Source organism: Peromyscus californicus, unplaced genomic scaffold, assembly GCF_007827085.1.
Source record: "Peromyscus californicus insignis strain IS unplaced genomic scaffold, ASM782708v3 Scaffold_11__1_contigs__length_118956290, whole genome shotgun sequence".
Lineage (NCBI taxonomy): Eukaryota > Metazoa > Chordata > Mammalia > Rodentia > Cricetidae > Peromyscus > Peromyscus californicus.
Genome location: NW_026294402.1, coordinates 112,861,732 through 112,889,619, shown reverse-complemented (window position 1 = coordinate 112,889,619; position 27,888 = coordinate 112,861,732). Strand labels below are relative to the sequence as shown.

The 27,888-nt window shown below is 44.8% G+C and overlaps 1 protein-coding gene across 11 annotated transcripts in view; it reads right to left on the bottom strand.

Moving 5' to 3' along the window:
* The window catches only part of Golga4 (golgin A4), a 92,145-nt gene extending 80,954 nt beyond the window's left edge, over positions 1-11,191 (bottom strand). For 7 of the 11 annotated variants that reach the window (XM_052723707.1, XM_052723719.1, XM_052723724.1 and 4 more), the window contains exon 1: positions 10,893-11,091. In XM_052723707.1, the coding sequence (XP_052579667.1) occupies positions 10,893-10,964 (72 nt within the window). In that variant the 5' untranslated portion in view covers positions 10,965-11,091. Of the gene's footprint in view, positions 1-10,892 lie in introns of all 11 variants that reach the window. The other 4 variants (XM_052723769.1, XM_052723778.1, XM_052723712.1 and 1 more) reach the window with 2 other exon arrangements.
* Between the last annotated feature and the right edge of the window lie 16,697 nt (positions 11,192-27,888).

Here is a 27,888-nt window from a genome sequence, read left to right as displayed (position 1 = left end):
GTGTGTGTGTGTGTGTGTGCTATTTGCTAAGAAAAACCGGTGGTACTATCTAGGCTCACATTCATAATTCATTGCCTGCCAAGTTCTTACTAGCTGACTAGAGGCTTCAACTTCAGTATAAAGAAAAACCAGTCTAGCCAGGCGGTGGTGGTACACACCTTTAATCCCAGGACTTGGGAGGCAGAGGCAGGTGGAGCTCTGTGAGTTTGAAGCCAGTCTGGTCTACAAACAGAGGAGGAAGGAGGGGGAAGGAGGGGGAAGGAGGGGGGAGGAGGGGGGAGGAGGGGGAAGGAGGGAGGAGGAGGAGGGGGAAGGAGGGAGGAGGAGGGGGAGGAGGGGGAAGGAGGGAGGAGGAGGGGAAAGGAGGGAGGAGGAGGGAGAAGGAGGGAGGAGGAGGGGGAAGGAGAGAGAAGGAGGGGGAAGGAGGGAGGAGGAGGGGGAAGGAGGGAGGAGGGGGAAGGAGGGGGAAGGAGGGAGGAGGAGGGGGAAGGAGGGAGAAGGAGGGAGGAGGAGGGGGAAGGAGGGAGGAGGAGGGGGAAGGAGGGAGGAGGAGGGGGAAGGAGGGAGAAGGAGGGAGGAGGAGGGGGAAGGAGGGAGGAGGAGGGAGAAGGAGGGAGGAGGAGGGGGAAGGAGAGAGAAGGAGGGGGAAGGAGGGAGGAGGAGGGGGAAGGAGGGAGAAGGAGGGAGGAGGGAGGAGGAGGGAGAAGGAGGGGAAGGAGAGAGAAGGAGGGGGAAGGAGGGAGGAGGAGGGGGAAGGAGGGAGAAGGAGGGGGAAGGAGGGAGGAGGAGGGGGAAGGAGGGAGGAGGAGGGGGAAGGAGGGAGAAGGAGGGAGGAGGAGGGGGAAGGAGGGAGGAGGGAGGAGGAGGGGGAAGGAGGGAGGAGGAGGGGGAAGGAGGGAGAAGGAGGGAGGAGGAGGGGGAAGGAGGGAGGAGGAAGGGGGAGGAGGGGGAAGGAGGGAGGAGGAGGGGGAAGGAGGGAGAAGGAGGGAGGAGGAGGGGGAAGGAGGGAGGAGGAGGGGGAGGAGGGAGGAGGAGGGGGAAGGAGGGAGAAGGAGGGAGGAGGAGGGAGGAGGAGGGGAAAGGAGGGAGGAGGAGGGGGAAGGAGAGAGAAGGAGGGGGAAGGAGGGAGGAGGAGGGGGAAGGAGGGAGAAGGAGGGGGAAGGAGGGAGGAGGAGGGGGAAGGAGAGAGAAGGAGGGGGAAGAAGGGAGGAGGAGGGGGGAAGGAGGGAGAAGGAGGGGGAAGGAGGGAGAAGGAGGGGGAAGGAGGGAGGAGGAGGGGGGAGGAGGGGGAAGAAGGGGGAAGAAGGGGGAAGGAGGGGGAAGGAGGGGGAAGGAGGGAGGAGGAGAGGAAGGAGAAGAACCAGTCTAGCACTATGGTAGGTCCCACATGACCCTTGCCCTGTGAAGGATATATTACCCTCACAACTGTATTACCATCGATGGAAAGGGGGATTCTGAAAGCATGACTTTAGCTGAAAATGAGTTTACTCTAAATTAAAATCAACAACAACAAAAAACAACTACCCAGATAAATTTAACCTAGCTACCTAAGTCCTTCAAATCTGGATCTAGAGGACAGAGACCGAGGCTAAAGATGAGTACTTTTGCTATGCTGAGTAAAAGCAAAATGCCTACAGGGACACATGGCAAGTGTTGGCAGTCTCCAAGAAAGAGACCTCTTCAACAGCCCACAAAGAGACCAAGACCTCCAAGCACTGACTGAACTCTAGGTAAGAAGCCAACCTGGACAACACCTTGACAGCATTAAACAGAGACCCAGTTCTGCCATCCCTGCTGACTGCTGACCTACAGAACCATGGTGTCTCCAGGCTGAGAAGCACTATCACCTGGTGAAAACCAACAGTAACTTGGGGAATGATCTGCTTTAGGCCCTGTCTCTACTCCTTGGCTTTTCATCACCCACCAGAGGCTCCTTGGGTGCTGCCCTAACCCTCCTCGCAAATATTTTTCTACATGCACACCGCCATAATACCGGAAATGCCTGTCTCTTGGCCGTGCAGGGACTACATGTGCTCTTCAAGGCAAATGTCACACCCAGCACAGCACCTTGTGGGCATTGTTCAGTAAAAATATCCTTGACAACAACAAATGTCTTACATTTTGTCACTTTGGGTCCTCACATCAATCTGAAAGGTACAAAGGGCACATGATATTGTATCCAATCTCCTGGTAAGATTAGATAGACACTCAGCATGCTTACATGGCTTGCCAAAGTTAGACGTGCAAGAACTAGGTTAGCACACAGGCTGTCTAACCCTCTTGTCCGCCTCACCAGTTCTCTTCAGATGACTAGTTCTCGAATTTCTCTGGGACTCACAGCAAAAAATAATGCCACCATACTTCTACCCAATTCAGAGACACCCCAAAAACAAAAATTCCACAGAACTTTTAATTAGCGCAGGGTATAGCAGCTAAGCCTCAAACCCACATCTTCACCATCTAGCCAATCACTCCACTGCTGAGCTGCACACCCAGTCTTTACAAGCATGTAAACTTTCTATCATGAGATATATTTTCTTTTTCTTTTTGTTATTCTTGAATCATATACATATACAATGAAACATGATTATATTCACCATCCATTCCCCTCCTCCCAACTCCCCCATACACATGCCCTCTAAGCTGAACTAATGCTGCCCATCTGAGCATGAGAAACCCAGCAGTAAGAACTCCACTGACCTATGAGTAAGAATGTGCACTGACTCCCTCCCCCAGCAGCTATCAACTGCCAATACCGCTCACTAAGGAGTGGGTCCTAGAGAGAACCTCCCCTAATGAGCTCTGCCTTCTAACTGTATTTTCATTAAACACAAGAGGAGACTTCCAGGTACAGCTCACAAGTCACCTGGAGCACCTTTATGACACCATGTCATCTCTGTAGGTTCAAAGCTCCTGTATCTGGCCACCAACTCTCAAATCTATACACTTTAATGGATATCGTGTTTTTCACTATGATTTTTAAAAAGGAATTAGCATTAATCCCAGGTTGAACCACATGATGTAAGGATAGCAAAAGCAAAAATTTTGGATATTCATATTAGTAGGATATTCTATATTTAAATTTACTCTACTAGAGGCTGTATTACCTGGGAGTTTCAAGGCCACTCAAGACAGTAGAACTGTTAGAAACACAGGTACAATGCTGTACATACGAATCTCTTTAGGTATCAGTGAGGTTCAATTATTATGAATCTGTAACCTTCTGAAATCGAAAATCAACTAATTCCAGCTTTTCTAAGAAAAAATGAAACAACCTTCTTCTTCTTTTGTTGTTGTTGTTGTTGTCAGCTAGTCACTTACAGAGTCCTCTCATCCTCTCATCCCTCCAGTCTGCTACCAGGAACTGGACTGCTCTAATTATTGCCTGAAGACAAAACAAGCGCTCAAAAGTTTGAAATGGGGCGGTGGGGGTTGGGGGTTGGAGTGTTCAGTGTCTTCTCATGAGTGATTACATCAGCTATGGAACCTTTAGCATGTTTGGCTGCTCACAGGCCTTTTGACTTAGCTCCTGCTTCTCAAGTTTTGCCCCAAGCAGATGCAATGTCAGAAACAGATGTGATGTTAGGCTGTGCCAGCATACAAAGCACCTGCTCATTAACTCCTCCCACACACTGAGGGTGGGGACAGGGCCACTAGACCTTTCTGTATTACTACACTGCTCTAGTAACTGCAAATCAACTTGACATTCCAGCTAAGAAGGGTTACCTATCATGGGCTTAGTTTTCACATAACATTTATGTTTCAGTCACTAGTTGGAGCTTTCAGCATGCCCTTAATCAACCATCTTTGTCATTCTGCAATCTGAAGTAGTAGTTCCAGAAACGAACCATCAGTCTCATGCTATAAACGCTTAACCTCTCAAACAAGACCTTTTAATACACGAAATTCACTCATCAAAAATAATTTAAGGCAACTTCCAGTTAAACATGGCAATATGACATACATACACTGCCCTTCCCAGAGAGTTCTGAAATCTCAAGCCATTTTCAGAAAACTGAAGTTAAGTAAGAAACAGCTGAAGACCCAGGACAGCTGAGGCACCACAACCCCAGGATCCACAGAAGGGAATGCTGACATGAAGAGGTAAAGCAATATTCATCCCCCAGAATCTTAGAGAGCTTTAGGACTGAAAGTCAAAGTTATATGCAAGCTGTAGAAATAAAGAGGCATGATCAAAACCAGGATGATTTGCTCACAAGCCTGTCCTTAGCTCTCCTGTCTCACTCTACACAGCCAGTGGAACATCAGGTTTCTTTTCTGGGACAATGAGGCTTCAGACTGGGTAACACTAACAGTGAGATGGGGAGAAGGGCAGAGTATGCAGATAAGGCCAAAGCCTGCATGTATAGTGGAACTGTCTGCTCACACTCCCTGAGGATAACATCTGGAGGGAGAGGGAAGAGTTACAGGTCTAGAGTCCTAGAATGGAAGACTGTTGCTCCCGTCACTGCCTTCAGAAGACTTGGGATTTATACAACAATTAGGTGCTCAGGTCAGCAGCCCCCAATGCAAGCACATCCCCAGAGATAACAGTACAATGAGTGACCTTCTAAGAGCGTCACTAGTTGGAGCAGTGACACAGGAAAACAATGTGGCCCAGTCTCCCATGGCAATCTCTGTCCTAGCACACTCCAGTTCAGATTCCAAGGTAAGTACCCTAGTCGTTCAGTTTCCTTTCCATCTGGAGAGTGTAGCTCAGTGTGGAGCACAGTGCCTAGCACACTGAGTTCCTGGATTTGATGGCCAGCAACACACACACACTCACATCCACACTCATATATACACACACACTCACTAACACACACAGAATATTTAGATGACACATTATTTGTAGAGTCACCTTTCCAAGTAGAGACAGGCTGTTTTGGCTGCCAGTGAGGAATTCTAGCTTGGCTAGTTCCTATCCCTATACAGACACACAATTTATAGCTCTCTACACACTACTAACAGGTAACAGTAGGAAAAAAAAAACCCATGTCAGCTAAGGAAATCAATCTTCAGGATTTCATGAACAGAAATGAACCACCAAAAACATGAGACTTCCTTCAAAAAACAAACAAAAAACCCAAACAAAATGATCAGCACGAATAAACACAAGACTCAGAAAAAAAATCCAGTAAATCAAAAAATACAATGTCTACATGCTTATATCTAACCTAAATACAGCTGCCCATACATGTCAGTGTGTGAGTAATGTACTGCGTATGATCTTGAATGCTGAGTTGTTGAATCCACAAAGCAATCATAAGCTAAAAACAAAAACAGCATGATAGTTAAAACAATGAGTATTGCCCAGATTCATATTTCAGCTATAGTTTTTTTAATTATTATTATTATTTTATTTTATGTGTTGTCATGTGTTTTGCCTGCATATATATCTGTGCATCACATACATGCCTGGTAACCTTGGAGGCCAAAGCGGGGCATTAGATCCCCTAAAACTGGAGTTATAGATAGTTGTAAGCTGCCATGTGGGTGCTGGGCTCCACACAGAGGTGCCATAAACCCACGTTAAGTTAGTGTACTAGTTTAGATGACACATACACTGAATTAATATATAAGACTAAACTTAGTCACCTAATCACTGCTGCCTGATATCACTATTAGTTGTAAAATACAATTTTAGAATCAGATCAGTGGAAGCAGCTAGGTTAAAATTCTGATGATATCTCTCTAAGCAACAGAATAAACAGAAAAGAAAAGAAGGGAAATATATAAACAAAACTAAAACGTAAAAAAGGTTTACCCAAAAATACTAATAAGAGTCCCCTCACCAAAATAGAGAATTCAAAAAACAATAATAATGGGGCTGGAGAGATGATTCAGAGGTTAAGAGCACTGGCTGTTCTTAGAGGTTCTGAGTTCAATTCCCAGCAACCACATGGTGGCTCACAACCACCTACAGTGGGGTCTATGCCCTCTTCTGGCATGCAGGCATACATGCAGACAGAGCCCGAAAACCTAAAAAAAAAGTACATAAATTAAAATATATATATATATATATGTGTATATATATATATATAAAACACTATATTATCATAAAAGCATTATCAATGGGCACTGAATCCTCTTTGGTAGGAACACAGATTATAAACAATCAGGACAGCTAGGCAGTGGTGGCACAAGCCTTTAATCCCAGCACTTGGGAGGCAGAGGCAGGTGGATCTCTGAGTTCGTGGTCTACAGAGCAAGTTCTAGGACAGCCAAGGCTACACAGAGAAACCTGTCTCAAAAATCAAATCAAATACAATAAAATAAACAACCAGGATACACTTGGATTCTTCCCATCTCTGTGCTCTCTTTGGGAATTTAAGACAGGGACACTCTATAAACTCAAATTTACAATAAGGCTATGCCCCTTCAGGAAGGGACTCCTCAGCCATCTGTGAGACATCTTGGTGGGATTTTATATTTGTTTTTAAAATTTCTACTGCATTAACTATTATTTTAGGGCCCTACTTAAAAAAAATAAACAAGTCTACAGGTTCAAGCAGGGCTTATATGTTGCTTTTTAAAAATGTTTTAATTGTGATAAAACATACATACCATATAATTTACCATTCTGAACATGTGTAGGCATATAGTATTCCAAGACATTCATACTCCATGAGAACATCACAGCATTCATCTCAAAGCTGCTTCATTTTCCCACTGAAATCTGCAAACCATTAAACAGTGACACCTACCCCAGTCCCTGGGCCAGGTTCTGTTCTCTAGCCTGATGAATCTGGCTATCCTTATATATTTCATATAAGTAGACTCAAAATATTTGTCCTTTCATATCTTAATTTTCATAATGTTTAAGTAAGTTTTCATAATACTTAGTATGAGAATAAAAATGCTGAAATGTTTTTACTTATGTCACACACACACACACACACACACACACACACACAGAGCTGGGGATTGAACACAGGGCCTTGTGAATGCCAGGCAAGCACTCTATCACTGAGCTACATCCATAGCCCCACTTGTTTAATTTTTCTTTTAGTAAGTTAATCATACAGAGTTAAAAAAAAAATCCAAAATAAGTGTTGCTTAAAAAAAAAAATCAAGCAAACCCTGATTTGAAACATTTTAACTTTATTTTAATTCATGCTTATAATAATAATCACCATATAGAGAATCAGATCTAATGAGCAAATGATTACTTAAAATAATAGCCACACAAAAAAAAAAGGATTTAAATAACCTTAGCATCAACCAAACAGAAATTACTAGGAATTAGATGGCTATCATGTTAATTTATTTTGAAGCCTTAGAAGAAAGGAATGCAGGCAGGCTGGTTCACTCTATACAATATCACTATTGCTACTGTATGGAAGTTCTACAAATATTTCCCCAGAACTACCAGCACCTGACAGGCACTCTACTGAAAACAAACATACCAGACAGTATCTCTTATGGAAAGCAAGCTAAGAACCAGAAGGCATGCACACAAAGGCCTCTAGAGAAACTAACAAACCAAATGCCCAAATTTAGGTTATTGCACTAAAATGCATTTAGAGAACCCATCATATAATTACCTTTAAATTCTACTAAGTTTATGTGTATTATTTCAAAGTTCACAATAGTTTAGAAAGCAGGGAGAAAACTGATAGCACATCATGAGAAACATTACAAAATACAAAATGTAACCAAGAAAAGCAGGCACTGGAGGTGTAGAGGGCAGGCGTGGACAAGAACAAACTGAAGTGTGCAAAACAGAGCCTTTCAAAGCTCAAGAAATCCTTCAAGGCAGCCGGCAGGTGGTAGGCACTTCTTTAATCCCAGCACTCCGGAGGCAGAGGCAGGCAGACCTCTGTGAGCTTGAGGCCAGCCTGATCTACAGAGTGATAATGAGACGGTCCTATCTGGGGGAAATCCGCCGCCCCAAAATCCTACAAGGCTCGGCAATTTCCTCAAGAAAAAGCAATCTATATCCCAAAATGGTGATCTTGAACCAAGATTAAACACAAATTGAAGACACCTTGCTGTAAAAACAAGGATGTGTAACCTACTGCATAAGAGAGGCCATCAAAAGGGCCTGCTGACCTCTGACTGAAATACATTTAACTCCTTGAAAACAATAACCCAGAATATTTCTCCTTTCTGAGTAGCAGATCTGAAAGCAGAAGCAGCTGAAGTTTCTAATGGTAGTAGACACTGGCCATTTACTTTTCCGTTCTGGATGGAGATACTTCTACCCAAAGGCTCTCTTAGGTCTTACAGGATTCTGTCTGGCCTAGACGCTTCTCTAACAGGATTAAGCTACAGGAACTGCAAGCTCTAATAGCTGAGCTTGCAACAAGCTTTTGTTGTTATTACTCACTCCCCTCTTGCTACTGAACAAGTGCAGTTCACTTTTAGAGAAAAGGTCAACGTTAAATATGAGAAAGTATATTAAATACCTTATCAATACTTTATCCTATTAATATCTCACAGCATAACCTTTTACACTTGTATTTTCACTACACACATACACACGCATGTATACACTCATTTATTGGTTTGGTTTTGGGGAACATGGGGTTGACATGTAGCCCAGGCTAGATTTGAATATGAAATCCTTCACACCTCCCAAATGCTGGGATTACAGATGTGAGCCACCATGCCACTTATAAAAATACATACATTTCTTTTTGTCACAAAAAGTGGGTCAGAATTTACCTGCTGCATTTGTCTCTTGCAACATTTATCATTCTATGTAAACAATACCTGTCTTCAGCTCTGATACTGTGTAGCAATTAGGTTATCTTTGGGCCTCACATTTTCATCTACAGGAGGAATAATATCTAACTCATAGGTCTATGTAATATTAAAATAATCTATGTTAACGGCTAACTAAGATGTCCAGCAGGGACTCAAAACAATGATGTTTGTTTTTAATGCTGCCTGATAAGAGTTTATTCAGCCAATTCTTCACCCGCCCCAGTGTTAGCACTCAAACAGCATCAAGGCTGGCAAAGACAGCTCAGATGGTAAAATGCTTGCCTGAGTTCCATCTCAGAATCCAGGTTAAAACAGACAGGTTTGGGGGCTGGAGAGACGGCTCAACAGTCAAGAGCACTGGCTGCTCTTTTTTTTTAGAGGACCTGGTTCAATTCCCAAGACCCACGGGAAGCTCACATCTGTCTGTAACTCCAGTTCCAGGGAATCTTTACACAAGCATACATGCAGGCAAAACACCAAAGCACATAAAAAAAAATAAATTATTAAAAATAATAAAAGATAGGTGTGGTAGCACATGCTTGTAATCCCAGTGCTCAGGTGGCAGAGATTTGCTGGACTTGATGAGTCCCAGGCTAGGGAGAAACTTTATCTCAAAAAAAGGCGGCGGGGTGGTGGTGCTGGAGTGATGGCTCAGAGGTTAAAAGAACTTGTTGCTCTTGCAGAGGGCCAACCAAGGTTCAGTTCCCAGAACTCACACGATGGCTCACAACCATGCATTACCCAAGTTCCCTGAGATCCACACCCTCTTCTGGCCTCTGTGAGCACTAGGCATGCACATGGTATATAGACAGACATACAGGTAAAACACTCACACATAAAATAAATCCAAAAAATTTTTTAAAAATAGTAAAATAAAAAGGACAATGCCTGAGGAATGACACCAAGGTTGTCCTCTGGCCTCCACATGTACACACGCACCCACACAGACAAATACACACAAAAATATTAAAATGAAAACTATATAACTCAATCTTCTTTGTATCCTAAATCTTCTCAGAATAAGTTTCTATATTTTTGGTTGTGAGCCTAGCCTTTAACGGCTGAGCCATCTCTCCAGCTAGCCGGGCGGTCTCTCCAGCTAGCCGGGCGGTGGTGGCGCACGCCTTTAGTCCCAGCACTTGGGAGGCAGAGCCAGGCGGATCTTTGTGAGTTCGAGGCCAGCCTGGTCTACAAAGCGAGTTCCAGGAAAGGCACAAAGCTACACAGAGAAACTCTGTCTCGAAAAACCAGAAAAAAAAAAAAAAAGAGTAAGTTTCTAGAAACAGAATACTGGATCGTTAAACACCCAATTGCTCCCCGATTAGCAAAAACGCAGCTTTTCTTGAAGCACGGACACTCTAGGTTTCTAGGAACCCTAAAAGGAGGGAAGAAATCAGTGCTCAAGCCGCTGAGACTCAAAAAAGCTGGGGGGAGAGTTTCTCGTCATCAGCACCTAAACCCTGAGTGCGCCAGAGGTTTAGTGTGTGTCTAGCACGAACACGCCCCCTTCTCCCTGGAAACATACTCTCATAAAAGCAAAGACCTTCCTGAAAAGCCAGAGCAGGGTTGCGGGCAAGCTCCGTGCCCGTCCGGCTCCGTGTCTGCACCTCCGCCCTGTCCGCCACCACCCAAGTTATGCGAAGAGACTAACTCGTGACGGCCCTGGACGCTGGAACGCGGCCCTGGGCTCCTGCAGGCAGCCTGGCCCGGGACGGCTCGACCCTCTCTCGGCCCTCGTTTCTCCATCAGGGTTTGGAAGCGGGACACTTTCAGGATCCTGGCCATTCCAAGCTCAATGTCCACGGGACACAGAGGGGACCTCGGCCAGAGGTCAGAGGTCACCTATCACAAAGGACCTGGGTTGCCCCAGCCCCGTCATGACCCCAGTGTCCGGGTCTCGCAAGGGGGAGGTCCCCACACAGGACCCGAACCCATCGCACCCTTCCTCAGGCCGGGTAGGTCCTTAGGGGGAAAACCCCGAGGTCAGATGTCAGGCTGGGTCCCGCCACCTTGCACGGGGACGGAGTTTGGGAGTAACCAGGCCAGGGTTCTTACAGCACCAGGACGGTCCGAAACCCATCCTCGGCTCGGGTTTGGGGAGAAGCCCTGGGCCGGAGGTCAAAGGTCACGGAAGCACTTTCTCCCCCACCCCCGGGCCTCGGCGCAGAGGGACGGCGTACCTGGGCAGGGGCTGGCGCCTGCTGCAGCTGCTGCTGCTCCTCGCTGATCTTCTGCTTCAGCTTCTTGAACATGGCGCGGCGAGGGGCCGGCGGCGGCGTCTCTACCCGCGGGACGGCCGGGCCCGGGCCTCGCCGCCTTCCTGTGGCGCTCGCGGGCACGCCGGGGCGCTCGTCCTGCGCGTGTCGGCGTCGCCGCCGCCGCGTCTCTTCTTTCTGGGTGCCACTGGCTGGCCTCGGCCCCCCATCCAGCCCCGTCAGCGGCGGCGGCGGCGACAACGGCAGCAGGTGAACGCGCCCAGGGCGCCTGCGCGGCCGACGTGGAGCTTGCCAAGAGCTTGCTACGGAGCGCGGCGGTGGACAATATGAGTGCGGTGTGGGTGAACGCGCGCGCACAGCGACTCCGGCACTGACGCCGGCTGGGATCTTGACGCTGTGCAGTCAAGTGGGGAGCATCCCACCATTGAGCACCAAAGTGAAGAAGGTTAGGGTGAGAAAGGATGGCGCTAGGGAGCCAGGAGTGTGTTCAGTGTAGGTTGGCACAATTATTGTTAGAATTCTCTTTAAGGGTTTTTGGTTGGTTGATTGGTTGGTTTTAAGAGAAGATATGGGATGTAGAGTGCTTGCCTAACATATTCAAGAGAGTTTGGGTTCTATCCTCAGCATCGCATAAACTGGGTGTGGTGGTGTATACCTATAAACCCCACTTCCAGATGTAGAGGCAATAGGACCATAAATTCAAGGTCATTCCTTGGCTACTTAACGACTTTAAATGCCAGTTTGAGCTACAATGAGACCCTGCTTCAAAAATAAACAATTTGACCGTGTTGCGTAGACTGAATTTCTAAGCTAAAGTGATTTGCCTGCCTCCAGAGTAGCTGAGGTCTACAGGTGCACCATTTTCTACCTGGTCAGAAATATCAGCCTTTAGTGCTTAATATTTGTGACTGCACTCCAGAGAAACCATCTTCCCCCACTTGGGCTTTTCCATCTGCTAGAAAGATTCCAACACTTGCACAACACAAAATATCTGTGACCTCTGCTTGTCATGACCCATGTGAAATTTCTCAACACTCTGGGTTCTGTACCAGTTACTACCTGAATGACACCCATTCAGTTCTGATACTTTAGACAGTACATTAAGATCTGGGCATGATGACACACACCTTTAATCCCAGCACTTGGAAAACAGCTGAGGCTATTTGATCTCTGTGAGTTCCAGGCCAGCCAGGGCTGCACTACATAGTGAGATCCTGACTCAAGCAAAGACGAGAGAGAGAGAGAGAGAGAGAGAGAGAGAGAGAGAGAGAGAGAGAGAGAGAGAGAGAGAGAGAAAGAGCCAGATCCCACAGGTTGAGGCCTCAGTACTACAAGTGTACTCCCAATTCTCAATGCCAATCACAAGCCCAGGTTGTGTGACTCGAGTTTCTGGCTATTATGGAGGCTCCTGGGGTTCCCTACTGATATTTGATAGATTTGTTGGAACAGCACACAGAACTCAGGGAAATGCTTTGCTTACATTTACCAATTCCATAAAAGGGTATGACAAAGAATACAGATGAGGAGATCCATAGCTGAACACCAGAGGGAAGGAATCCTGTCTGAGCATATACTACCTTGTCATAGTTTATTTGCAGGAATTCAAGGCAGGAACCTGGAGGCATGAACTGAAGCAGAGACCATGGAGGAATGCTGCTCACTTGCTTGCTCCCCATGGCTCACTCAGTTAATTTTCCTGTACAACACAGGACCACCGGTCTAGGGATGGAAACACCCACACTGGGCAGGGCCCTCCCACCATCAATCATTAAGCGAGACAGTGCATCTACAGACTTGCATACAGGAAAGGTTATGAGTGCTTACATTTAAAAGTCATAGAAGACTCAGAAACACACCAATAAAATACCTCAAGGTCTTAGGAAAACAGCAACAGATCAAACCCCAAACCAGCACATGGAAATAATAAGGATGAGGACAGATATTGATGAAACGGAGAATTGAAAGAATACAAAGAAATCAATGAAGCTAAGAGTTGGTTGTTTGAAAAGATAAAAATAACAAACCATTAACCAAAAGAACCAATGGGTTGAATCTAGTGAATAAAATTAGAGATGAAAAGGAGAACATTACAGTAGACACAATGAAATACAGAGGATCATTGGGGAAAACTTTGAAGACTTCTGTTCTAAACAGAAGCAAAACATATAAGAAATGGATGATTTCTAAACATATATAACCTACAAAACTTAAGGGATATTAACAACTTAAATATGTCTAAAATGAGCATGAGATTAGGACAGTGTTTAGTCAGGGCTCTCTAAAGGAACAGACTTATGGAATGAATACACACACACACACACACACACACACACACACACACACACACACACACACACTAAAAGGGAATATATTAGGTTGACTGACAGAATGTGGCCTGGGTAGCCCAACAATGGCGGTCCAGACGGAGTTGATAATCACAGTTTGCCATCACAGGCAGTAATAAAGAGTCTCCAACACAGAAAAGCTCAGGACTGAACGGATTAACTGCCAAATTCTACCATACTTTTACAGAAGAGTTAGCAATCTTGACAATCTGGAAGGAAAACAACTCATTCTACGAAGATAATATTACACTAATATCCATCCAGATAAGGACACACACACAAAGAAAACTATATGCCAATTTCCCTGATGAACTAGGCACAAAAAATTCTCAAATACTTGGAAACCGGGGACTGGAGGTGGTCCAGCAGTGAAGAGCACTTGTTGCTTTTACACAGGACCCTGGTTTTGTTCCCAGCACCCACATAGTGATTCACAACTCTCTGTAAGTCCAGTTCCAAGGGCTCTAACACCGCTTTGTGACCTCTAAGGACAGCAGTTATGCACATAATGCACAGTCAGAAATGCAGGCAAAAGCTATATCCTACAAACATCTAAACAATATTATTCTAAGTGGAGAAAAACAAGACATATTTCCTGCAGTCAGGAGTAGAGCATGGGGGCACACTCCACTTCTCTGCAGCAATGGGGTTGGGGGTAGGAGGGATGGGGGCTTGGGGCAGAGGGGGTGAGGGAGCACTCCATTTCTATGTGGCAAGGGGGTGCACACTCCATCCACTTCTATGTAGTGGCACGGGGTGGGGGTGGGGAGCACACTCCATCCACTTCTATGCAGCATGGCACTAAGAGAAGAGAAATAAAAGGAATTGAGACAGGAAAGGAAGAAGTCAAATTTCCCCTATTTGCAGATGACATGATCCCATACTTGAGACCCTAAAGACTCCATCTGAACTCTTAGATTGAAGAAATACTTTCAGTCAAGTCATAGGATACAAAATGAACATCAAAAATCAGTAGTTTTCTATATACCAATAATGAACTTTAAGAGGAAGAAATCTGAAAAAGATTCCCTTTAAAGTAACCACGCAAAACAAAACAAACAGACCACCTTGGAGGATAGCTGATTAAGAGGCAAGAGATGCCTGCAAAAACTAAAAACCCTGCAAAGAGAAATTGAAAAGGATGCTAGGAGCCAGCAAGCCCTTCTTCCCCATGGATCAGCACAGTTAAAATTGTGAAAATGGTCGGTACACACACATGTTATGCAGGCAAACATACATAATGTAAATTTAAAAATGACAATAAGAAATCTCTTAAAATACATATACACGTAGATGTGATAAAAAAAATCAAAATGTAAAGCCCAAAACTCAGAGAGAAATTAAACGTCTTACCCAAGGTAACACAGCTTACATATAATTGAGGCAGCAACCGAACACGAGAGTTTTCACTCCTGTGAAACCTGTGCCCACACCACCACTCACATTACCTCTGTATCCTTTGCCGTTGTCCCACAGTCTCCCACTGACACTGTTTCTCTAAACTCCCCAGCTCTGCTCCAAAATGATGGAGTGACTGATGTTCCATTTTCCCCATCAGTGTAGTAGGTCTTTGTGTTTCAGCGTTAAACTTGTACGTTCAGACAAGTATCCTCAGATGTAACGTGTATTCACTGCATTTTCTTTCCATACCAGATTCCCTGACACTGGTATCAGGGAAAAAATTCACATGCATATATATGTTAGAACAGGGCAGATGGAAACCACTTGGGGTGTGTGTGTGTGTGTGTGTGTGTGTGTGTGTGTGTGTGTGTGTATGTGTGTGTGTATACTAGGGATGACTCCAGGGCTTTGCACATACTGGGTGAGCACCATAGACACTGAGCTAAACTCACTGTCCTGTGTTTATTAGAGTAGGTGACAGAGATTGGGAGATCAAAATACTGGTATTTCTACACTGTTTGAATATTTCTCATTTGAACATTCCTGTGAACATTTACTTTTGCATATCTTAGTAAGGCTAGCAAAATCATTGCTATAAAACCTTGGAAAACCTCCCTCAGGAGCCAGGCCTCTGCATCAGAGTCTAAACTTAGATGGTGACTCAACATGGCATTTGACCAACTTTTTTGGCCTGGAGTAACTTCTCTTTAGAAGATTTTTTTTTAACTCTTCATTTTTGAATTTGATGCCCATTGTACACCAAAAGTGGACCAACTAGGAGAAATGAGGGCTGATGTTATTACCATTATTGTCTCCATTTTATGAATAGGCACAGAGTTAAGGGAGGGGGTGGAGCAACAGGCCTCAATCACCCAGAGGCTTCTGATTACACAGAGCTGGAGAGCAAGTGCCATTTCTTACTATTTATTTGGTACCCAACTGTAACAGGCTTAGGACTTTCTCATCTTCTTTGAGATACACTTGGATTTTTTTAAGCTATTCAATTATTAATGGTTTTGTATTTAGTTATATCCAGAAATAGTTGTAAAGCTAATGGTGCAAAAATTCAGTTATAATAGCCATTCAAAGGGGAAATCCAACCCTCAGGACTGAGATACAAGACTTATTTTAAGAATGAGGTATGAGGTCTAAGCCAGGCTGTGGTGACTCATGCCTTTAAAACTAGCACTTAGGAGGCAGAGGCAGGCGGCTCTCTGAGTTCAAGGCCAGCCTGGTCTACGGGAGTTCCCGGACAGCCAGGACTACACAGAGAAACCCTATCTCAAAAAACCAAAAACTAAACCAAAAACAAACAAACAAAAAAACCCAACCACCCCTCCAAATTAAAAAGAGTGAGGTATTTTGCTAACTAGGGTTGATGGGATGAAGTGAGATAAGAAAGAACCAGGTCCTCTGTCTCTTTGTAAACACTTGTTAACCAACCCTAAAGCACACAGATTCACTCCTGTGTGTTATTTAAAAAGAAGCAAAAACTTGCTTTATGTTGATGTTAGATTCTATACAGAGACTGAGTGTGGGGTTGGAGAGATGATGGCGCCGTGGTTAGGAGCACTTACTGTCCTTACAGAGGACCTGTGTTCAGTTCCCAGCACCCACATGGCTGCTTCTAGCAGTCTGGAAGTAACTCCAGTTCCTGCACATCTGACACTCTCTTCTGGTCTTTGGGGCACCAGGCACACATATGGTGCACATACATACATAATCATTTAGAAAGAGAGAGGGTGTAATGCATGACCATATTGACAGGAATGTCAACTGAATGGGTCTGAACACACAAGCTTGCTACTTATTACCTGTAGTGGAAGAAAGCGCCCAACCTCCACCCTCGCTTTTTTTCTTCCTGTCTTTCTTCTTTTAAAAAAAATGATATTGCATTCCATTGCCCAGCTTGATGCCAAAAGTTTGGGCTCAGCCTTCAGAACAGCTGGGACTCTAAATAGACATACACTACTTTACTTGACTTTCTGTTTTTGTTTTTTTAACTCTAAAATGGTGACCCACAACAAAGTTCCTATGAGGATAAAATGATTGCTGTGATTATAAATTGTCTTAGAAGATTCATTCCATACTTCTAAAAATGAAATTATTAAAGTACCGAAGGCTGGAGATGTAGCTTGGGGGTAGAATGCTTGCCTCGCCTGCTCTATGCCCTGTGTTCAATCCCTAGTACTATAGACAAATTCAAAGTAGTCTTAAAGGACTTCCTAGAATCCAGAGCTGATGACTAAAACCTGTAATCCCAGACACTCAGGGAACAGAAACAGGATTACAATTCAAGGGCATCTTGAGCAATTTAGCGAAACCCTGACTTAAAAATACTTAGTCATGCCAGCACACACACACACACACACACACACACACACACACACACACACACACACATACACACACACAAAGTTTACTACTTAGTCATGCCAATACACACACACACACACACACACACACACACACACACAAACACATATACACATACTGCAATATATATGGTGTGATACCATTATTAAAGTAAAAATGTATATATACACACAAATATATGACTCTCAAAGAGTTTTATTTTTTACTTCAGAATGTTAATTTTATATGGCTTAACATATATATTACAGAATATATCTGGAAAGATGAGGAAGAAACTAGTAATGGTGTTTGTCCCCAGCAAAAGGACTAGATGGGCTGGGTCAGTAATGGTAACTACTTTTATATCCCTTACACATTTTAAATTTACACTCTAAGCATGTATTACATCCTCCAAAATTTATTTTAACATGTTGAAGAAGAAAATATGGAAATTATTTTGACCCCTTGAATTCATTTTCCACCAACCAATAAGTATGTGTGTGTCCATAAATGCTTAGAGAAAAATCATAAAGTGATGCACTATTAGTGCCAGACGTGCTAACCTTAAATGGTGTAATTAAACAGGGAACTGAAGCCTTTTAAATATCCATTTTGTGTGTTTCTGCACACTTTGAGTGTTTATAATGAGAATGCTTTTGCTAACATGGAGCTGAACAGGGAGGGGAAAACAGGGCCTCTTTCCTGCCTTGCCCTTGGAATAGGAATAGGACTGGGAATTTCAGAACTTTTGCAGAATCTGCAGAAGGAAATAAACTCAAAATATTTTACAGTAGAGTGTAGAATTTCTAAACTCTAGACTGTCCTTTGGAAAAAGGGCTGGCTGAAAATATATTATAGTGCATTCTCTAATTTCCAACATGCTGGGATTTGGAGTTACCTGGGAAGTACACCTCTGGATGTGTCTGTGAGGGCATTTCTAGGTCAGTTTAACAGAGGAGGGAGACCCACCCTGAACTGGGCAGCCTTCCCATGGGCTGGGCTCCTAGGTTAAATGAAAAGTTGAAAGCGGGCTGAGCACCAACGTTTGTCTTTCTTTGCTTTCTGTGGATGCCATGTCTACACCCATGATGGACTGTGTCCTCAAACTGTGATCCAAAATTCTTTTCTTTTAGCTGCTTTTGTCAGAGCAGTGGAAATAGTTAACCAACACAGTACTTCACTCAATATTCTTATCAAAGATGTCTTCGTGGGGGGAATAGAATGGACATTACCAGTGTGGGGTGGTTAAATGGGGGCACGGGAACAGAGGGATCAGATAGGGGAGGATGGAGGGAAAGAGTACTAGGAGAGACAACTGGAATCAGGGGCATCTTTAGGGTGAGCTAGAAACCTAGAGCAATGGAAATTCCCAGGAATCTATGAGGGTGACCCTAGCTAAGACTCTTAGCAATGGGAGATATGGAACCTGAACGGGTCATCTCCCGTAACCAGGCAAAACTTCCAGTGGAGGGTCTGGGACACCAATCCAGCCACAAACCCTTTGACCTACAAGTTGTCCTACCAATAAGATGAGCTGGGGTAAAGATGGCACAGAAATTGTGGGAGTGACCAACCAATGACTGGCCCAGCTGGAGACCCATACCCTGAGAGGGAGCTCACCACTGAGCGCCAGGACCCAGAGGTGGGATACCTCAGAGACCTAGGATAGAACTAAACACAACTAGCAAAAAAATAAAAGTCAATGAAATGATTCCTAGTGATATTATGCTGTACTCATAGATTGGTGCCTAGCCCAACTGTCATCAGAGAGGCTTCCCGCAGCAACAGATGGAAACAGATGAGAGACTCACAGCCCAACATTAGGCGGAGCATGGGAAATCCTGCCGAACAAGGGGAGGAAGGATTATAGGAGCCAGTGGTGTCAAGGACACCACAAGAAAACCCACAGAACCAACTAACCTGGGCTCACAGGGGCTCACAGAGATTGAACCGACAACCAGGGAGCCTGCATGGGACTGACCTAGGCCCTCTGCAGACATGTTACAGTTGTGTAGCTTGGTCTTCTTGTGGGACTCCCAACAGTGGGAGCAGGGGCTGTCTCTGTCTCTGTTGCCTGCTTTTGGGACCCATTCCTCCAACGGATTGCCTCATCCAGCCTTAATAGGAGAGGAGGTGCCTAGTCTCCCTGCAACTTGATATACCATGGGAGGTTGGTAGCCATGGGAGGCTTGCCATTTCTGAAGAGAAACAGAGGAGGAGGAGTGGATGGGGATGGGGGTGGGAAGGTGGGAGGAGAGGAGGGAGGGGAAACTTTGGTTGGGATGTAAAAACAAACAAACAAACAAACAAACAAACAAAAATGTCTAGGGGCTGGAGAGATGGCTCAGTGGTTAAGAACACTTGCTGCTGTTCTTGCAGAGGACCTGGGTTTGATTACCAGCACCCACATAGTGCCTCACAACTGGTTAAAAATTCTAGTTTCAGGAGTTCCATTGCCCTCTTTGGGCCTCTGCAGGCACTGTAGTGCATATATATACATGCAGACAAAATGCTTATACATATAAAAATAAATTTAAAAAAAAAATCTTTAAAAAAAATGCCCTTTTTACCCATGCAACCCTACCACACCCTCCGAGTTGCTATCTAATCCTCTCCTGTCAGGCTTCCCTTGTTCGCCTCAGCCTTCAGTCCCCAAACTGACCCCTCCCCCACCTCTCAAGTCTTGTGTTCCTACATCTGTCACTCACTGCTCTTTTGTGCAGGAAAGGCAGCTGTTGCACTTGGCAAACAAAAGAACCTCTAAATTCTTTGCTTTTTTAAAAACAAAAAACAAAACGTCTCTACTGAAAGAGTGACTTCTAAATTATTTTCAAAGGAGAAAAGGAAGACATGTTTTTTGTCATAATTTTTAAAGGGCCACCCTTATAACCTAGGAACACTAAACAAAAAAAAGAGACATCTAAACTGACATTTCTTCATCATAGGACAAAAATTCTTCAACATCTAAGGACCTTTATATTAAAGAGGGTTTTTAGGTACTACACTTTTATAAAAATAGAGGGGCTCAGTCGTTAAAAGTACTGGCTGCTCTTCCAGAGGACTTGCGTTTGGTCCCCAGCACCCACCCATGTGGTGGCTCACAACTAGCTATAACTTCAGTTTTAGGGGATCCGATGCCTGTTCTGACCTCCGAAAGCACCAGGCACACATGTGGGCACACATACCCACTTGTAGACACACACACACACACACACACACACACACACACACACACACACACACACACACAATTAAATAAGTAGTTTTTAAAGGGTGGAGAAAATCTAAGTCTAGGCAGCTTTAGTAAGAGTCAGGCCTGACGTGGACCTAAGGGAGATGGCGAGGCATCCGGGAAAATCAGAGAAGGAGCATGTGTGCCCTCCTATCAGGATAACAGTTGCCCTTGGTGGTTCCCATGCAGCCAAGGGGGAGGTGGAGTGTAGGGTCACTCTGCTCACCTGTAAGGCAACTGGGACCTAGGTGTCTAAGGCAAAAACTCCACCCTCCCCACACCTGTGATAAGCTGTCTTCAGCATTCCTTCCTCTAAACAGAGCTCTCAACTCTGGACCACTCCCCATGCACCAGTTCGTCAGCATCCTAAATGGGCACACCCAAAGACCTCAGTTCCACATTCAGCTTCCAGAGAGAGGAACAGGTCCCTGGATCAATGGCCATCGTGACTTCTAGAGCGGCTGTCTCACATTTCTAAGAGTGAGTGAATTCTATTCTTCTTCATTTGAAAGTCCATTATCCGATGTGCCCTGACCTGCTCTGGGTTTGAACAGTCTTTGAGAGAAAGAGAGTCTCTCTTGTATCTTTTCCTATTATGTGTGAGATTTGTTCTCCTCCCAAGGGACCAGGAACAGAGGCCACAGCCCAGCCCTGAGGGATGACTGTGAAAATGTTGACCTTTAGCAACAGTCCCTAACCACCGCTGATTGTGACAACCCAGAGTGGTTATGGGTGCAGCCAAAGAAACTGTCCCCAATCTGCTCCCAGATAAAGGTGTTTCTTGTATAGGACAACTCCTTTGATTCTGACATCCACCCAGACAACTGGACAATAGCACTGACTGGCATCCAGTGAGTGTCACTTCTGGGCAGAGAGACCATCTCCCTCTGCCCCTCACCTTTGTTCTATTTGTATGTACCTTCACTCTGTGCCCTAGGATAGAGGACATTATTGTGAAGGGACAGTGCTGTCAGAATTATGCCTAGAAAAGTGCCCACAGACACTAACGTACTACCATTGCTCCCCATCTCCCTTTCCCTGAGGAGCCTGTCTATTTTTCCAGCGGTCACCCTCTCTTTCCCCACCCCCTTCGCTAGCATCTATGTGCGGCAGGCAGGATCAACCAGGACATTATGCCCGCACTAGGAAGAGGGAGTTCATTTATCTACATGTTTGGAAAACCAAAAATCCAAACTGGGTGATGAGACAATCTAATCTTATAAGGATGTAACAAAAGATCCAATTGCTTTCTAGCGCATTTTTAAAAAAATATTTCTTTATTTTGTGTGGAGGAGGTGCACATATGTCACGTCACAGAACTTTGTATGATGGTCAGAGATTCTTGCCTTCTGCCTAATTGAGGCAGGTCTCTTACCGTTTCTGCTGCTACTCACCCCAGGCTAGCTGTCCTGCAAGCTTCTGGCAGATTCTCTCATCTTCACCTGCCATTTCCTCTGGGCACTGCAGATGGGTGCATCCAGTTTTTCTCATAGGCTCCAGGGATTTATTTCAAGTAGTCAGGCCTGCGTGGTGAGCCCCTTTCCCTCCTGAGTCAGCTCTCAGGCCCTGCTGCACTTTACTACCTAGATTGATGCAGGTCATTGCTTTTGTTACTGTTGCCATTTCTTCTCCAAATAGTACTGAGGATTGTAAGCCAAAGAGAAAAATACCCACTAATACCCATGAAAGGGGCCTGGAGAGATGGCTTAGCAGTTAAGAGTACTGGCTGCTCTTCCAGAGGACCTGGGTTCAATTCCCAGAACCCACATGACAGCTCCCGACCATCTGTAACTCCAGCTCAGAGGATCTGTCTCCCTCTTCTGTCCTCCATAGCACCAGGCATACATGTGGTATATAGATATCCTTGCAGGCAAAATACCAATACACGTAAAGCAAAAACTGTAAAAAGGAAAACCTATGTAAAACAAAACAAACAAAAATAATGGGCAAAGGCCAGTAAGATGGATCAGTGGGTAAAGGTGCTTGCCACCAAGCCTGATGACCTGGACTGGATCCCCAGAACCCACAGGGTGGAAGGAGAAAACCAACTCCCACAAGTTGCACCCTGACCTCCATCCATACAACACGGTGCAGGCCCACACACATACAATAAACAAACATCTTTTAAATGTTAAAAAGAGTGTGTGGGCCGGGCGGTGGTGGCGCACGCCTTTAATTCCAGCACTTGGGAGGCAGAGGCAGGTGGATCTCTGTGAGTTCGAGGCCAGTCTGGTCTACAGAGTGAGAACCAGGAAAGGCGCAACACTACACAGAGAAACCCTGCCTCGAGAAACCAAAAAAAAAAAAAATGTGTGGGGGAAAGGGGGAAGACATAGCAAACCCAACAGATGCTCAAGTCACTACTAGAGAAACAAAAAACAAGAAAACTCAAGTTAATATGAAATGGATTGTTCACAATTCCTCAACACTCAAAACAAATATAACAAACTAATTGAAACAAAGGAGAAAGAGTTCAAATCTATACTGTAAACTGTGAACCAGTTGCTGGCCATGGCAGCACACACCTTTAATCCCAGCAGAGGCAGGTAGATCTCTGTGAGCTGGCAGCCAGCCTGGTCTACACAGTGAGTTCCCAGACAGTCAGGGCTACACAGGGAAACCCTGTCTCAAAAAACAAACAACAAAAAAGTGACCAGTTTTCAAAGATGGTTCAAACAAGTGAACTATGGGTGCAGTAAGGAAATCAGAGGACAAAGTAAGCAAAATGAATGATAAATAGTAATGCAGAGGAAACAGCTAGAAACTAGAAAATAAAAACAGAAATTGGAAGTAAGTCAATCAACCAAAGAAAAGGCAAAGTTTGGAGTGTTGCTGACAGATTAGAGCAAGGAGAAGAAAGAATGTCAGGAGGGATGGGGAGATGTGCTGTGGGATGGACTGTATGTCAAATCTGTTGCTCTGATTGGTCAACAAATAAAACACTGATTGGCCAGTGGCCAGGCAGGAAGTATAGGTGGGACAAGGAGAGAAGAATTAAGGGAACAGGAAGGGAAAGGGAGACACTGCCAGCCGCTGCCAGGACAAGCAGCATGTGAAGATGCCAGTAAGCCATGAGCCACGTGGCAAGGTATAGATTTATGGAAATGGATTAATTTAAGCTGTAAGAACAGTTAGCAAGAAGCCTGCCACGGCCATACAGTTTGTAACCAATATAAGTCTCTGTGTTTACTTGGTTGGGTCTGAGCGGCTGTGGGACTGGCAGGTGATAGAGATTTGTCCTGACTGTGAGTCAGGCAGGAAAACTCTAGCTACAGAGATGGCTTAGCAGTTAAGAGCACTGACTACTCTTCCAGAGGACCTGGGTTCAGTTCTCAGCATCCACATGATGGCTTACAATTGCCTGTAACTTCAGTTCTAGGGGGAAATCTGACATCCCTTTCTGGCCTCTGTAGGCACTGCATGCAAATGGTGCACATACATGCAGGTAAAACACTTACTACACATCAAACAAAAGTAAATTTTTTTTTTGAGTCAAGGTTTCTCTGTATAGCCCTGGCTGTCTTGGAACTTGCTCTACAGACCAGGCTTGTCTCAAACTCACAGAGATCCACCTGCCTCTGCCTCTTGAGTGCTGAGATTAAGGCATGGGCTACCACTGCCCAGCTTAAAAATAAATCTTAAAAAATAATAATAAAGAATGTTTGAGCCGGGCAGTGGTGGCGCACACCTTTAATCCCAGCACTCGGGAGGCAGAGCCAGGCGGATCTCTGTGAGTTCAAGGCCAGCCTGGGCTACCAAGTAAGTCCCAGGAAAGGCGCAAAGCTACACAGAGAAACCCTGTCTCGAAAAACCAAAAAAAAAAAAAAAAAAAAAGAATGTTTGAAAGACAAGAATAACCAGGTAAGGTAACAATAAAGAAAAAAATTAAGCATGAGCACAACTTTAAAGACTTCTAATACATATCAAGAGATCTAATCTAAGAATGAATGGGGTAGAAGGATAAAGGCTAGAGTCAGAAACTGTTCAGTGAGTGAGATTACAACAGACATTTCTCAAAGTGAGGGAAAGACACAGATGTACAAGTACAAGAAGAACTTGGAACTTCAGATAAACACAACCAGAAAAGAACTTCTCTTCAGCTATGCTGTAAACTGCGCCTATTTGACTGGGCTGTGGTGGTGCACACCCTCAGTCCCAGCACTCAGGCAGGGCTGTGGTGGTGCACACCCTCAGTCCTAGCACTTAGAAAGGGGCAGCAGATCTCTGTGATTTCCAGGCCAGCCTTGTTGACTTAGAGTTTCTATTGCTGTGAAGATACACCATGACCATGTCAACCCTTGTAAAGGAAAACATTTAATTAGTGCTGCTTTACAATTTCAGAGGTTTAGTCCATTATCATCATGGTGGGAAGCATGGCAGCATGCAGACAGACATGGTGCTAAAGAAGTAGCTGAGAGTTCTACATCTGGATGGGCAGACAGCAGGAAGAGAGACACTGAGCCTGGCTTGAGCATCTGAAACCTCAAAGCCCACCCCGAGACACACTTCCTCCAACAAGGCTACACCTACTCTAACAAGCCACACCTCCTAATAGTGCCACTTCCTGTGGGCCTATGAAGGCCATTTTCATTCAAACCACCACATTCCACTCCCTGGCCCCCATAGGTTTGTAGCCATATTATAGTCCCACTTCAAAAGTTCCCATAGTCTACGACAGTATAGCACTGTTTAAAAGTCCAAAGTCTAAAGTCTCTTCTGAGATTCAAGCAATCTCTTAACTGTAATCCCCTGTAAAAGCAAAATGAAAAAGAAGATCACATTCTTCCAACATATAATGGCACAGGATATATATTACTATTCCAAAAGGGAGGAAAGGGAACATAACGAGGAAATCCTGGACTAAAGCAAGTCTGAAAACCAGCTGGGCAGATTCCAAACTCTGCATCTCCATGTCTGATGTCAAAACACTTTTCAGATCTCCAACTCTATTCAGCTTTGTTGACTGCAACACACTTCTCTCTCTTGGGCTGGTTCCACTCCCTGTTAACAGTTCTCTTTGGCAGGTATCCCACAACTCTGGCATCTCCAATATCTTGGGGTCCCCAAGACAATCCAGGCTTCACCTTCACAGCTTCAGGCAATGGCCTCTCTAGGCCTCCATGTGGGGACACCCATGACATACGCCTGGCCTTAGAGTTTTTCCTTACTTGCAGAGGGAGATCCCATAATCCCTTTCTTGTATCCTTGACTCTAAATGCAGAACCAAATGGCTGAAGCTGCCAAGTTCTGCTGCTTGCTGAGGCTGGAACATGGCCCCTTGTTCAAATCAATGTATATTTTGTATTTTTTCCTTGCTCAGCTTGCTCCTTTTCATTATAGATCTGCGTAAGTGTGGACACTTACAACCAAGCAACATAGTCAATACTAGGTTGTCTAGAAATCTCTGCCAAAGCTGTTAATCTATACATCTTCACTTTAGCCTCAGACAGATTTTTTTTTTGTACAAGAGCAGACAGTTGTAGATGTAACCAACTGTCTTATTAAATAAGAAACACAGAACCAATGCAAAGAAGAAAGCCAAGAGATCAGAGCTAAGAGCCTTACCTGCCTGCTACAGCTAGCCTCTTAAGCCAAGAGACCTCTCCGAAAAAGAGACCTACTTTCTGTCTGTTTGTCTTTATATAGACTTTCTGTTCTGCCTTCTCATTGGTTGTAAACCCAACCATGTGACTGCCTCGTCACTGCCTGTCTGTCCAGACCTCCAGACACACATTGGAGCGTGTGTCTCCAATGCTGGCTGTATCCTTGAACACACAGAGATCTACCTAGCTCTGCCTACCAAGTGCTGGGATTAAAGGCATGTGCCACAAACGCCCAGCTATGGCTTGCTATTAGCTCTGACCCCTGGGCAACTTTATTTATTAACATACAATTAAAATCACATTTCAGTACAAATAAAATACCACCATAGACAGTAGCCACATTCCTCACCAACATATCACAAGAATAGTCTCTAGGCCACATACTAATATTCTTCTCCTGTGAAACCATTTGAGCCAGGCTCTCACAGTTCAGTTCACCCTCAGCACCACTCTCTTCCACACTCCTGCTGGGATGGCCCATAAAGCAGCACTTAAAGCATCCAGCTGCTTTTCTAATCCAGAGTGCCAAAGTCCGTATTACTCCAAACAAAAGCATGGTCCAGCCTATCACAGCAATACCCCAGTCTCTGGTACCGTCTTCTATCTTAGTCGAGGTTTCTATTGCTGTGAAGAGACACCATGACCACGGCAACTCTTATAAAGGAAAACATTTAATTGGGGTTGGCTTACAGTTTCAGAGGTTTAGTCCATTATCATCAGGGCAGGAAGCATGTCAGCATGCGGGCAGACATGGTGCTGGAGAAGGAGCTGAGAGTTCTACATCTGGATCAGCAGACAGCAGGAAGAGAGACACTGGGCCTCCCTTGAGCATTTGAAACTCAAAGCCCACCCACAGTGACATACTTGCTTCAACAAGGCCACACATACTCCCACAAGGCCACACCTCCTAATAGTGCCACTCCCTGTCGGCCTATAAGGGCCATTTTCAATCAAACCACCACACTTGTCTACATAGTGAGACCCTGTCTTTAAAAAAGAAGAAGGGACGTGTATTGTAGTTAAAATGCCAGAGCTACCAAGCAAAGAAACAATACATAAGCTGCAAGAGGATAAAGCCAGCATACCTAAAGCCAAGCCTGTCGGAAGAACGTCAGCCCTTTCAGCGTAAGTCATGAAAGGTAGCAAGCTGGAATACTAGACTTTATACCCTGAAAGTAAATAGCTGTAAACTAAGAACCCAGGCTGACAGGCTTGCATGGCAGGGGCCTTTACCCAGTGGACCATCTGATCAGACCTTGAGTTCATCTTTCTCTCTCTCCCCTTCCCACCTCCACTCTGAGATAGGGTCTATTAGCTAGCCTGGAACTGATACATAGACCGGGCTGGCCTCCAACTCACAGAGATCCACCTGCTTTTGTCTCCTGAGTGTTGGGATTAAAGGTGCATCCTACCACTCCTGACTTAAGTTGACTTTTTGTTTTTCCATGTGCTTTGCCTGCATATAACATGTGCTTGCTTAGTGCCTTGGGAGGCCAAAAGAGGGTGTCAGATGCCCTGGTACTGGAGTTACAGATTGTAGATGAATTTCTAAACAGTCTTATTAAATAAGAAACACAGAGCCAAATACAGAGTTAAAAGCCCAAGAGATCAGAGCACTAGCAAAGAGCCAAGACTACCTTTAGCTTACCACTCACTGCCATTGCTTCCCCTGAGAAAGCATTTCTTCCCGTCTGAATTATCTTTTTATTGCCTTTCTGTTCTGCCTTCTCATTGGCTCTAACCCAACCACATGACTTCCTCGTCACTGCTTGTCTATACAGATCTCCAGGTCTCTATGGTTGGTACTGGGATTAAAGGTTTGTGTCATCACTCTTGGCTGTGTGTAGCTGGAGAGCTTCTCTCCAGGTCCCGCCAAATCCTGGCAGTCTGACAGCTCACTTATAAAATAAACACACAGATGCTTATATTATTTAAACTGTTTGGCCTAATGGCTCAGGCTTCTTGCTAACTGTTCTTATATCTTAAATTAACCCATTTCTACTAATCTCTAAGTTGCCACATGG